At 38.8% G+C, this 14504-nt stretch overlaps 1 protein-coding gene and 1 non-coding gene across 2 annotated transcripts; both read left to right on the top strand.

The window, feature by feature from the left end:
- Positions 1-342: 342 nt before the first annotated feature.
- Positions 343-825, top strand: LOC102668670 (uncharacterized). The gene has a single exon (XM_006577436.1). The coding sequence runs from the start codon at positions 343-345 to the stop codon at positions 823-825; it is 483 nt and encodes a 160-aa protein (XP_006577499.1).
- A 7327-nt stretch (positions 826-8152) lies between these two features.
- On the top strand, positions 8153-8259 carry LOC113001338 (small nucleolar RNA R71). Its single transcript, XR_003266655.1, has one exon. It is a non-coding gene; the product is annotated as a small nucleolar RNA R71 (small nucleolar RNA).
- The last annotated feature ends 6245 nt before the right edge of the window (positions 8260-14504 follow it).

Raw genomic sequence — 14504 nt, 5'->3', positions numbered from 1 at the left:
GGGTGTTAATGTCTCGAGGCGTCAACTCTCAAGAGTAACAGAGTAGGAATTTGTGATGGTTGTGATTGTTGTGTGGTTCTTTGTTTGTGTGTATTCCTTCCATGTATAACTCCCTGGTGTGTATAGGGAGTGATGGCTGGATGGAATGATCATGCGATAGCGGATGCCCTTCAAGCCTTAGCCTAGGCTATAAGGAATCCGAATAGAGGAGAAGCTGGTGGAGCTATTGAGTACCAGGGGTTGGATCGCTTCCAACGAAACAACCCTCCTTCATTCAATGGAGGATACAACCCTGATGGTGCTCAGAACTGGATAAGGGAAATTGAGAAAATTTTCTGAGTTATGGCATGTTCGGAGGGGCAAAAGGTTGCTTTTGGTACATATACTCTAGTGGAAGAGGCTGAGTATTGGTGGGAGAATACTCGCCAATGCCTAGAGGCTAAAGGTCAAGATGTGACCTGGGATATCTTCAAGAGAGTGTTTTTGGAGAAATACTTTCCCGAGGATGTTAGGAACAAGAAGGAGATGGAGTTTTTGGAGCTTAAGCAGGGAAGTATGACTGTGGCTGAATATGCAGCCAAGTTTGAGGAGCTGGTGAGATACTTTCCCCATTATCAAGGGAGAGATGGTGAAAGTTTCAAGTGTGTAAAGTTTCTAAATGGCTTACGACCTGAAGTGAAGCAAGCTGTGAATTACCAAGGTGTTCGTCAGTTCCCACTTTTGGTTAACATGTGCCGGATTTGGGATGAAGACTCCCGAGATAGGGCGGCCTATTATTGGAGTACAGGTCCAATGAGGAACAAAAAGAATGGGCCTCAACATTGAGGAAAACCATATTCGAAACCCCCTAAGCAATATGGTAACCGCCATGACAATCAGAGGACTGTTGCTAGGGGATTTGCAGGTGGTAGTGGTAGCAAGCCCAATACTTTCTCCACTCATATCATTTGTTACAGATGTGGTAAGCCAGGGCACATCTCCTCGAATTGTCCTGATATAGGCGCAACATGTTTTAATTATGGACAAAAGGGACACACTCAAAGAGATTGTTCACGACCCAAGAAAGAGCGAAATGGTGGAGGCCCGAATGGTCAAACTGGACATCCAAAGGCCACGGGAAGAGTCTTTACCCTTAATGGTGTTAAAGCTTCGAAATCCAAAGATCTAATCCAAGATAGATGTTTCATAAATGGGATTCCTTTGCTTGTGTTGTTTGATTCTGGTGCCACCCATTCCTTTATATCCTGTTTGTGTGTAGGAAAACTTAAGCTTTCTATGTCTTCCTTAAATAAAGATCTAGTGGTAGAGACCCCTACTAGTGGTTCTGTGTTAACTTCTGATGTGTGTTCGAATTGTCCTGTGGAGATTTCTGGTAGAACATTCTTGATTGATTTGATTTATTTGCCTTTGAGCCAGATTGATGTTATTCTTGGTATGGACTGGTTATCTTCAAACCATGTCTTGTTGAACTGTTTTGATAAAAGTGTGGTGTTTAATGATTCTGGAGTGAGTAAGGATATGATGTTTATCTCTGCCAACCAAGTTATGACATCTTTAAAGGAAGATGCTCAAGTGTACATGATCTTGTCTAGCCCGGATACGGAGACAAAGGTTTCTATGTGTGACCTCCCTGTTGTCAGAGAGTTTCCTGAAGTGTTTCCTGAGGATATAACCGGTCTGCCACCTGAGAGAGAGATAGAGTTTTCCATAGACTTAGTACCTGGTACTGGACCCATATCCATAGCTCCTTATAGGATGTCTCCTATAGAGTTAGTTGAGCTTAAGAAACAGGTAGAGGAGTTGTTGGATAAGCAGTTTGTTAGGCCTAATGTGTCTCCGTGGGGAGCCCCAGTGTTGCTAGTGAAGAAGAAAGATGGAACCATTAGGTTGTGTGTGGATTACCGCCAGTTGAATAAGGTAACGATTAAGAATAAGTACCCTTTGCCTAGAATAGATGACCTTATGGACCAGCTGGTAGGAGCTTGTGTGTTTAGCAAGATAGACCTTAGGTCGGGTTATCATCAGATCCGAGTGAAGTCTGAGGAAATACCAAAGACTGCTTTTAGGACCCGTTACAGTCACTATGAGTATCTAGTCATGCCCTTTGGTGTGACTAATGCTCCAGGAGTCTTTATGGACTACATGAATAAAGTTTTTCATCCTTACCTTGATAGTTTTGTGGTAGTATTGATAAACAATATTTTGGTATACTCCAAGACTAGAGAGGAACATGAAGAACATTTGAGGATTGTGTTGCATACCCTTAAGGACCGACAACTCTATGCTAAGTAGTCCAAGTGTGAGTTCTGGTTAGAGAAAGTTAGTTTCCTAGGGCATGTGATATCTCAAGGGGGTATAGCTGTGGATCCCTCTAAGATAGAAGTTGTTCTTAAGTGGGAGAGTCCTAAGTCTGTTTTTGAGATTAAGAGTTTTCTAGGTTTAGCAAGATATTACCGAAGATTCATAGAAGGTTTCTCCAAGTTGGCTATACCTTTGACTAAACTGACTCGTAAGGGTCAAGCTTTTGTGTGGGATACCCAGTGTGAGCATAGTTTCCAGACCCTTAAGGAAAGATTGACGACCGCTCCAGTGCTAGTTTTGCCTAACCCAAGAGAACCATTTGAGGTGTATTGTGATGCATCAAAGATGGGTTTAGGCGGAGTGTTGATACAGAATGGCCAAGTGGTGGCCTATGCTTCTAGACAGCTTAAGACTCATGAGAGGAATTATCCCACCCATGATCTAGAGTTGGCTGCTATAGTTTTTGCCCTTAAGATTTGGAGACATTATATGTTTGGCTCTAAGTTCCAGGTGTTTAGTGATCATAAGAGCCTTAAATACTTGTTTAGTCAGAAGGAGCTGAACATGAGACGAAGGAGATGGTTAGAGTTTCTTAAGGATTATGATTTTGAGCTTAACTACCATCCCGGTAAAGCCAATGTAGTGGCTGATGCCTTGAGTAGGAAATCTCTACATATGTCTGCCTTGATGGTTAGAGAGATGGATCTCCTAGAACAGTTTAGAGACCTTAGTCTTGCATGTGAGGTTACTCCTAATAGTGTAAGATTAGGAACTTTCAGGATTACTAGTAAGTTACTAGGTGATATCAAGAAAGGTCAAAAGATTGATCCTTTTCTAAGGACTCGGTTAGAGGCTATAGAGTCAGGAAGGGATAGTAGTTTCAAGGTTGGATCAGATGGAGTTTTGATACTTCAAGATAGGATTTGTGTTCCCAGTGTGCCTGAACTTAGGAAGATGATCTTAGAGGAAGGACATAGGAGTAATTTGAGCATCCATCCTGGTGCTACCAAGATGTATCAGGATTTAAAGATGATGTTTTGGTGGCCCAATATGAAGAGAGAGGTTAGTGAGTTTGTGTATGCATGCCTAATCTGTCAGAAGGCTAAGATAGAACATCAGAGACCTTCAGGGAAGTTACAATCTTTAGAGATACCCCAGTGGAAGTGAGACAGTATTTCCATGGATTTTGTGGTAGGACTACCTAGAACCCCTAGAGGTTTAGATTCTATTTGGGTTATTGTTGATAGACTGACCAAGTCTGCTGACTTCATTCCTATTAATATCAGATTTTCCTTGGAGAAGTTGACCTCCCTGTATATAAGTGAGATTGTTAGATTATATGGTGAGCCATCTAGTATAGTATCTGATAGAGATCCTAGATTCACCTCTAGATTTTGGGAAAGCTTGAACAGAGCGTTGGGGACCAAGCTTAGACTAAGTTCAGCCTACCATCCTCAGACTGATGGCCAAACTGAACGGACCATTCAGTCATTGGAGGAATTCGAGGTTGGTGATCATGTATTCTTGAGAGTCACTCCGTGGACTAGGGTTGGTCGAGCATTGAAATCCCGAAAACTCACACCTCACTTTATTGGTCCTTTCCAAATTTTTAAGAGAGTTGGCCCTGTGGCATACCGAATTGCATTACCCCCGTCTCTTTCTAATCTTCATAATGTCTTTCATGTGTCTCAACTCCGTAAGTATATCCATGATCCATCCCATGTAATTGAATGGGATGATGTACATGTGAAGGAGAATTTGACATATGAAACATTGCCTTTGAGGATCGAGGATAGGCGAACAAAACACCTAAGAGGGAAAGAGATTATGTTGGTCAAGGTGATCTAGGGAGGTGCATCAGGAGAAGATGCCACGTGGGAATTAAAAATTCAGATGCGAGAAGCTCACCCATCCTTGTTTGAGTAAGGTAAATTTCGGGGACGAAATTTCTAAAAGGGTGGCAGAGTTGTAACACCCAGATATATATATCTATATATTATTAGTAATTATGTTTGATGTTTGATTATATTCGTTGTGTTATTTTTATACGTAATTATTTTCAAGGAGGTTAATTTAGTTAATAGAGGGATATGGGTAGATAAGGATCTAGCTACTCGAAGAAGTCTCTTGAGAAAACTTCTCAAAGAAGCCACGAGGAAGCTTCTTGAAGAAGCCTCTTAATGAAGCTTCTTGAGGAAGCTACATGAAGCTGCCTCGGTAAAAACGCTTCCCAGACTTCGTTAACCGTTGGATCTTTTCGAAATTCGGTCTGCAGCTTCACAAGACACTTGTCCACGATATGACCGTTGGGATCTGTGAGAAGGTCTCTGGAGTATGCGTGAAGCTTCCGTTCCCGAGAGCAATTCTCATTTGAGCGTTTCAGCCTTTGCTTTCGTGTAGCTTAGGAAAAACGTCATTTCTTCTCCTTTCTTCCTTCCAAAACCATTTCCAATGACCCAAGCTTTTTCTCCATCACCCACAGCCACCATTAGCCACCACAAACCGCCGTTGTTCTCCGTTGAAACCCCACACCGAGAGGAACCCTTCAACTGAAGCGGAATTTTCCAACTTGGCTTGCGGTTTCGGTAGAGAACGAAACCCTAATCTGACCTTTCATTTTCTTTCGAGGTAACCATGGTTCTATGCTTGTTTGTCTTTGCATCTTTTCTGACTTTGGAACCACCATTGCATGTTTTACATTTGCTCTGAAAAACCCTAGAGAAGGAGACTTTTTAAACGTTATCTTTTCATGAAATGCATGTTATTTTCATAACCTACACTGAACCCCGGTCACATTGGCGTGGTCGGAATTTACAAATGATATCCCTTTGTAAAACCCAAAATGCTCTCAGCTCTTTCATGAAGTAACGTGGGTGTTTGACCCAGAGCATTATTGTTAGCTTTGTTTTCTAAAATCCATATTAAGTCTCCTTCGTTTTGGTATGGTAGAGGCTTGCGTGGAATCGACAAGCAAGGACAAAAAGGAATCTTCAAGTGACGCGACGAGGAACCCGTGGGGTAGCTCACGATAGGAGTTTTAGTGCATCTATTCAAAACCTTTTCTAGACTATCCAAACAAACATCAAAAGAGGATCCATATACAGTGAAATCATTCATAAACACCTCTATGCAATTTTCTAAAAATACTAATCATGCACCGCTGGAAGGTACTAGGGGCATTTCATAGGCCAAAAGGCATCCTCCTATAGGCAAAAGTGCCAAAGGGGCAGGTGAATGTGGTCTTTTTCTGATCCTCAAGAGCAATAGTGATTTGCATATAACCAGAAAAACCATCAAGGAAATAGTAGTGAGATTTACCTGCCAGGCATTCAAGCATCTGGTCAATGAATGGCAGTGGAAAATGGTCCTTTTTGGTAACCTGGTTCAGCCTCCTATAGTCGATGGAGACTCTCCAACTGTTCTGCACCCGAGTAGGAATCAGCTCCTCCTTCTCATTTTTTATCATGGTGAGGCCGATTTTCTTCGGGACTACCTGGACGGGACTCACCCATTGGCTGTCGGAGATAGGATAAATGATGTCAGCTTGCAAAAGCTTGGTTACCTCCTTCTTCACTACATCAAGAATCACCGGGTTGAGTCTTCTTTGTGGCTGTCTTACTGGTTTAGCCCCATCCTCTAAATTTATTCGATGCATACATGTGGATGGGCTAATACCAGGAATGTCTGCCAGGGTCCAGCCTATAGCCTTCTTATGCTTCTTGAGAACTGATAACAACTTCTCCTCTTGCTCATCAACAAGGGAGGCAGATATAATTACTGGAAAACTTTTGTTATCATCCAAGTAGGCATATTTTAAATTTGATGGCAGAGGATTCAATTCTAGTGTGGGCGGCTGGATAATGGTAGAAAGAGATGGTTTCTTAGCCTGTACCTCATAAAGAAAGTCAAAGGTATGTGTACTTCCTGAAACATGGTTAGTTCTATCTGACTCTATAAAATCAATCTCAAGAGGTAAAACATCACCAGACATGTAATCAATATCAAATTCAGATTCACTCTCAGCATCAAATTCAGACATATGACCAAGTACAAATTCAGATTCAATGCATGAAGAGTGACAGGCATGCATATTAGAATGAAGATCAGTCATGTATTCATCAACAACATGATCAATTATTTCAACATGAAATACAGAAAGATCTTCAGATGGGTGTTTCATAGCATCAAGGATATTAAAATGAACAGTTATATCACCAAACTCCATAGATAGTGTGCCTACATATACATCTATCTTAGTTCTAGTAGTTTTCATAAAAGGTCTGCCTAGAATGATGGGAACTGATCCTTTAGAAAGTCCCTCCTCCATATTCAAAATATAAAAATCAACAGGGAAAATCAGTTCACCAACTCTAACTAGGACATCCTCTATGAAACCAGTAGGATAGGCAACACTTCTATTAGCTAAATGAATTACCACATCAGTTGACTGTAAGGGACCAAGAGATAGAGAATTAAAAATAGACATAACCATCACACTAACAGAAGCTCCTAAATCTAGCATAGCATTGTCAAACTTATTGTTCCCTATAATACAAGGTATGCTGAATGTACCTGGATCTTTACATTTTTCAGGGATTTGGGGAACAGATTTACCAATCAATGCGGAGACATTTCTGCCCATACTAATTCTTTCACTTCCTTTAAGCTTCCGCTTATTAGTGCACAACTCCTTCAAGAATTTAGCATATCTTGGAATTTGCTTTATTGCATCCAGCAGAGGTATGTTTACTTCTACTTTTCTAAATATTTCCAAGATCTCCTTCTCTGTCTCTTCCATTTTTTTGTTGGAAATTGCTCTTGGAGGGAATGGAAGAGGGATATGCTGCTTCTCTTTAGAGTCACCTGCATAGAAATTGTTAGGTAACTTACTCTTTACATTTTTGTCATCATCTTTTTCTAGAGTAGAGTGAGGTTGGGCAGGTTCATTGGCTGGTTGAGGTTCTTGACACTGCTTTCTCGATCTCAATGTACTGGCACTCACATTTTTGGGATTCTGGATAGATTGAGAAGGCAATCTGTCAGAATTCTGGAACTGTTGTTGATTTAACTGTGTAGCCAATTGTCCCATCTGATTAGTTAAGCTCTGAATGGAGGCTCTGGTCTCTTGTTGAAACTGCATGTTTTGCATAGTCATTTGCCTCACAAGTTCTTCAAGGGAAGGTTGCGGAGGAGCCTCAACTGTTTGTTGTTTCTGGGGCTGTTGCTATTGTTGCTGCTGGATTGGTGGAGGAACGTATGGTCTGCTTGGGCCAACAGCATTCTGAAAATAAGGCTATTGTTGTTGCTGTTGTTGTGAAGGACTCGACCATCTAAGGTTGGGATGATTCCTCCACCCGGGATTGTACCTGCTGCTGGAGAGGTCACAATTGTTATGTTGTGGCTGATTTTGCTGCTTAGGTTGAGGAGGTCTGTTGTAGATGTTTGCAGCATAAGCTTCAGGCTGTTCAATTGCTTCAGATTGTTGCACAGAAGGGCAAAGGTCTGTGTGGTGGTCGACAGAGGAGCATAAACCACAGAGTCTGGCGACAGGTGCAGATTTTTTATTCATGGCCAGTTGGGTTACCAGGTTAACAAGGCATCTAGTTTACCTTCAAGCTTCTTAGTCTCACCTGATGAAGATGAATTCGTGGCTACTTCATGCACTCCTCTAATGACAATAGCATCATTTCTAGCACTAAATTGTTGGGAGTTGGAAGCCATCTTCTCAATTAAATTTCTGGCTTCAGCAGGGGTCATGTCTCCAAGGGCTCCACCACTGGCAGCATCTATCATACTTCTCTCCATGTTACTGAGTCCTTCATAAAAATATTGGAGGAGAAGCGGCTCAGAAATCTGGTGGTGAGGGCAATTTGCACATAGTTTCTTAAATCTCTCCCAGTTTTCATATAAGCTCTCTCCACTGAGTTGTCTAATGCTCGAAATATCCTTTCTGATGGTCGTGGTCCTGGAAGCAGGGAAATTCTTTTCTAAGAATACTCTCTTGAGGTCATCCCAGCTCGTGATGGACCGTGGAGCAAGGTAATAAAGCCAGTCCTTTGCCACTCCCTCTAAAGAATGAGGAAAAGCCTTCAGAAATATGTGATCCTCCTGGACATCTGGGGGTTTCATGGTGGAGCAGACAATATGGAATTCTTTTAGATGTTTGTGCGGGTCTTCACCTGCAAGGCCATGAAACTATGGAAACAAATGGATCAATCCAGTTTTAAGAACATATGGGACATCCTTGTCAGGGTATTGGATGCACAAGCTTTCATAGGTGAAATCAGGTGCAGCCATTTCCCTTAGAGTCCTCTCACGGGGTGGAGATTGTGCCATGTTCTCAGAATGTTCAAAATCAGATTGTTCAAAATAATAATGCTCAAAATCACCAATAACAGGATGCTCAGGATGCTCAAAAGGTACTAAATGATGTCTAACTAATCTATGAAATGTCCTATCTATCTCAGGATCAAAGGGTTGTAAGTCAGATGGATTGCCTCTAGTCATACACTATATTCAGCATGCACAACTAGTTACCTTCTTATGCAAGTAATAATGTAGGTTTGAACTACAACTACCCTCAAATGATATCCAAATGACTTGAAATTTTGTGAGCAACCTTATAAAATGATGAGAAGATAGCCAAAAAATTTCAAACAGAAATTCAAAGTCTAACTAAGAAGCTAAAAATGACAAGTTAAGAAAAATAAGAGAATAATACTTGGAAAATAAAAAAACTTTTGATAGAATCGCAATTTTTGGAAGAAGGAGACCTCAGCCGGCCTATGGCGAGGTGCCATGGCATGGGAAATTTTTTTCTACCCCAAATACATATATAATAATTGCGATTCTGATAACCGAAGCAAAAGTTATGGCCGTTTGAAGTTTTGACAAAAATCGAATTTGCTACTTTTTTTAGAACTTTCAAATCTGACCAAACTAAGGGCTCCAGCTATTTTTCCCACAAAATATGGATCAAAAGAAGTGACCACAAAAAAATTCAGCCAAAAATAACAACTAAAGCTACCAAAACAAAAAATCCAAATTAATTCAGCAAGGGTGGTCTCTAAAATATGTCACTAAGGGATTTCCACTACTACCCTGTTTTCCAGTTCAACAAAAGTGGTCGCTAAATCCGTCGCAAAGCACTATTCACAGCAAAACACAAAACTGAAACAGGGGAAGCACTGAACAAAAAAACTAAAATAAAACATCACACTAAACAAAATAACAAGACACTAAAAAACACTCAACGCAACACGAACACAACACTAACACAACACACGAAAGCATAAAACAACGAAACATAAAACACAAATTACTAGCTATTATGAACCTTTGGACACTGCTCCTCGGTAACGGCGCCAAATTTGATTGAGGTCGTACCCGAATCAAATAAACATTAAAATGAGGGATGGTTGTTTGCTTTTGTAAATTAAACAGCGAGTAAAATTGAATTAGAAAATATCAGAATTAAAATGCGTTGCTTCCCCTTGATTCACAAGCAAGTCTCTTATCCTAGGTTGCGAGAATTTATCCTTTATCATTTTAACCACTTAATCCAACCCTAAATTAAATTACTAAGCGAAACATAACATAAGGCATTCATTATGTGATTAAGCAACACGTACACCAATTACTCATAAACGATCATTAAGCATGAACGTAAATTAAGCGCAGAGACAATTAATCAAGCACTAAGCATGCAGGAATTAATAGCAACAAATTCAGAGTAATTAGTGAAGAGGAAAAACTGAACAGAATTTAACAGTAATAATAGAACCTCAAAGAGAACTGTGCTTGATCCTCAAGAGAAAACAACGTTGGGGACTTAGCCTTCCATTAATCAATAGAGAACAAAATTATAGATTGAAGAACGAAATTTTATTGATAAAACTAAAAGTCAGAACTGCAATTGCCAAAAACTAAAAAAGGAGAAAAGAGAAGAGAGGGCCTAAACTAGAACCTTGGTGCTGTTATATAGTTTTCCAGCCCCAAAGCTTACAAATCTATTTTAAATCCAAGCCCATAAATAAAATAAAATCAAATCTAGATAAGATAAGATAAGATCTAGATGAAATAATATCTAGATGAGATCAAATCTAAATAATATCTAGATAAGATAAAGCCTAGATAAGATAAAATTTTGTAGAATAAAATAGCCCTCTTCAAGTCCAAGCCCAATTCTGGATTCAAGCCCAATGCTTCATTAATTCCTGAAATTAGATTAAAAACATCAAATTAGTTGAATGGGCCCAAATAATAAAACTGCCTAATTAATTTGACAATTAAGATTAATCAGTACTTAAAATGGTGCAAAAAGGGTTAAGAAATAGGAGAAAATAATGGCACATCAAAACCCCCCATACTTAGCCTTTTGCACTCCTGGGCAAAATGAAATAAAGAACAAAAGCCAAGGATATCAAAGAGGGACAAACACAAACATTTACATATTTCTCAATGAACATCAAGGAGTGAAAGGAATGGGTAACATCTTACATGAAGAGATCAAGACTCAAGACATTCGTGAAAATCATCCAAGCAACCCAATCATGGCAAAATAGTTAATCAGCTCAAGAATGAAAAGTGATAAAGCCTCACAAAATATACACTCTATCTCTCAAGTGTCTAGGCTAATGTTTACTCTCGAAGCACCCATGAAAACAAACACCACATAGACTTGGCAAAATTCTAAAATTGACAACAACTTGACAAACACATGCACATGAGGATCAAAAGGTCTTTAAAGGTTGTAATGGGGCCAAGGACAAGGTAGGGAAGAAAAATATGGAATAAGTAGCTAAATCCCAAAGGAAACAGCCTAATATAATACACAGGAAAGGTAGAAGCAAAAAAAAAAAAGTGAATCATAGACATGCACGAAAAAAAGTCATTCACAGCTGAGGTACAACACAAATAAGCAATTCACCCAGCAGCAATGGATACAAAAGGTGCAATTTAATATTTGAAACACAAAAGGTCCAACCAAATATAATACACAGGAAAGGTAAAAGCTAAAGAAAAAAGAATCATAACCAACAAATGCTAAAGACACTAAAGACAAAATATTAGGGCTGACATAGAAGGCTTAGGAAAAAATCAAACAAACAAGGGGAAAACCTACAACGGAAGCAGCCTAATATAATACACACAAAAGGTAGAAGCAAAAAAAAAAAGGGGGAATCATAGACATGTACGAAAAAAAAGTCATTCACAGCTGAGGTAGAACATAAATAAGCAATCTACCCAGCAGCAATGAATACAAAAGGTGCAATTTAACATTTGAAAGACAAAAGGTCCAACCAAATATAATGCACATGAAAGGTAAAAGCTAAAGAAAAAATAATGATAACCAACAAATGCTGAAGACACTAAAGCAACCAAATATTAGGGCTGACATAGAAGGCTTAGGAAAAAATCAAAAAATAAGGGGAAAACCTACAACGAAAACAACCTAATATAATACACCAGAAAGGTAGAAGCAAAATAAAAAAGGGAATCATAGACATGCACGAAAAAAAGTCATTCACAGCTGAGGTACAACACAAAAAGCAATTTACCCAGCAACAATGGATACAAAAGGTGCAATTTAACATTTGAAACACAAAAGAACCAAATATAATACATAGGAAAGGTAAAAGCTAAAGAAAAAAGAATCATAACCAACAAGTGCTAAAGACACTAAAGCAACCAAATATTAGGGCTGACATAGAAGGCTTAGGTAAAATCAAACAAATAAGGGGAAAACCTAGAATTGAAACAGCTTAATATAATACACAAGAAAGGTAGAAGCAAAAAAAAAAGTGAATCATAGACATGCATGAAAAAAAGTCATTCACAGCTGAGGTACAAAACAAATATGCAATTTACCCAGCAGCAATGGATACAAAAGGTGCAATTTAATATTTGAAACACAAAAGGTCCAACCAAATATAATACACAGGAAAGGTAAATGCTAAAGAAAAAAGAATCATAACCAACAAATGCTAAAGACACTAAAGCAACCAAATATTAGGGCTGACATAGAAGGCTTAGTTAAAATCAAACAAATAAGGGGAAAACCTACAATGGAAATAGCCTAATATAATACACAGGAAAGCTAGAAGGAAAAAAAAAGTGAATCATAGACATGCACGAAAAAAAGTCATTCACAGCTGAGGTACAACACAAATAAGCAATTTACCCAGCAGCAATGGATACAAAAGATGCAATTTAATATTTGAAACACAAAGGTCCAACCAAATATAATACACATGAAAGGTAAAAGCTAAAGAAAAAATAATGATAACCAACAAATGCTAAAGACACTAAAGCAACCAAATATTAGGGCTGACATAAAAGGCTTAGGTAAAATCAAACAAATAAGGGGAAAACCTACAATGGAAACAGCCTAATATAATACACAAGAAAGGTAGAAGCAATTTAATATTTGAAACACAAAAGGTCCAACCAAATATAGTGCACAGGAAAGGTAAAAGCTAAAGAAAAAAGAATCATAGAAATGCACCAATGTCAGTTAGGATATACCAAAATATTAACAACCTTAAGTAAACAACAAAATATGTTTCAGAGTAAAAGAACACAGAATAAAAGATTAAGCAACTATTTAAATTAGCCCCAACAAATTGAAATGGAAGAAAATGCAGAAAACGGGGAGGGAAAACAAAGAAAGCGCCATCAAGGTAGAAGAAGGATCAAGAACACCCAAAAAATCGCAGATGTTGTCATAAAAATTTCTGCTTTTCTTGTGTGAGATAAAAATCAAAGCTTTAGTGTTCTTCGAGCTTCTATACGAAACAAAGTAGGAGAAGGATCAGGGACACCCAAACAATTAACCAAAAAAATTAAGCTTTGAAAGAACTACAAAGAAAACGCACCTGTTGTGATAAAAATCATTGTTTTTCTTGAGATAAAAATCAAAGCTTTAGTGTTCTTCGGGCTTGTATGTGAAACAAAGTAGGAGAAGGATCAGGAACACCCAAGCAATTAACCAAAAAAATTAAGCTTTGAAAGAACTACAAAGAAAACACACATGTTGTGATAAAAATCGCTGCTTTTCTTGAGATAAAAATCAAAGCTTTAGTGTTGTTCGGGCTTCTATGCGAAACAAAGTAGGAGAAGGATCAAGAACACCCAAACAATTAACCAAAAAAATTAAGCTTTGAAAGAACTACAAAGAAAACACACCTGTTGTGATAAAAATCGTTGTTTTTGTTGAGATAAAAATCAAAGCTTTAGTGTGTTGGTCGACCTTCTCTGCGAAACAAATAACATGCAAGATAAGTTTAAGCAAAGCAACATCATAAAGCTTTGAAGGAGATCATTATAAATGCAACTGTTTCTCTGCGAAACCAAAAGCATGCAAGAAAACTTTAAGTATGAAAAACCGCAACAAATCGACATAATAGAAAACGCAGAAGACGGGAAGGGTAAACGAAGCACATCAACGTCGGAGCAACAAAGAAAACACTCTCGTACTCATCAAAATCGCAGCTTTAGTGTGTTCGTCCACCTTCTCTGCCAACCAAAGAACAGAGGAAGTAAAATGAAAAAAAAAACAAAAAGAAAAAACGCAGAAGACGGGTGGGCAAATGAAAACTTACGAAGGGTCCGTTCATCAAAATCGCAGCTTTAGTGTGTTCGTCCACCTTCTCTGCTAAACAAAGAACACAGAAGCGAAATGGAAAAAAAACAAAAAGAAAAAACGCAAAAGACGGGTGGACAAATGAAGAGATGTCGTGTTAAAAATCGCATATTTAGATGTAACAAAAACACAGAAGACGGAGAGGGAAATGAAAACTTACGAAGGTTCTGTTTATGTGTCTATGCAGCTACGGTGAAGGAAAGCTAGTGGTGAGATAAGCAAGAGCATGAGCAGCAAAGGAGACATCCGAAGCTTCCAACGCATGTCTTCCATGTTTTTTTATCACAGGAGAGAAAAGAAACACGGAACCAAGTAACAGGCATGCAACAGGAATGCGAAATGACAGTGTAACCCGAAAATGCAAAACGGAAACAATAAATGTCTTGGTATTCGTAAAATAAAAAAAAACGTAAAAAAAGAGGATAGACAAAAGTGCTACTTTTTTGTAGGTATTGTAGCACGATGTGACATTTTTAGGCGGGAAATGGGGCAACATACGCTTGACACGTGGCCACTCAGGGCCTTGTTTGTATAATGATAGATGATAAGGGGAAACAAC

This window comes from Glycine max, chromosome 3, assembly GCF_000004515.6.
Source record: "Glycine max cultivar Williams 82 chromosome 3, Glycine_max_v4.0, whole genome shotgun sequence".
NCBI classification, from domain to species: domain Eukaryota; kingdom Viridiplantae; phylum Streptophyta; class Magnoliopsida; order Fabales; family Fabaceae; genus Glycine; species Glycine max.
Note: the sequence above shows the minus strand (reverse complement) of the source record. Positions and strands in the feature narration are given on the sequence as shown.

What these genes read in the sequence shown, in the direction of transcription:
- LOC102668670 (XM_006577436.1), top strand. Translation starts at nt 343, where the DNA reads ATGGCATGTTCGGAGGGGCAAAAGGTTGCTTTTGGTACATATACTCTA.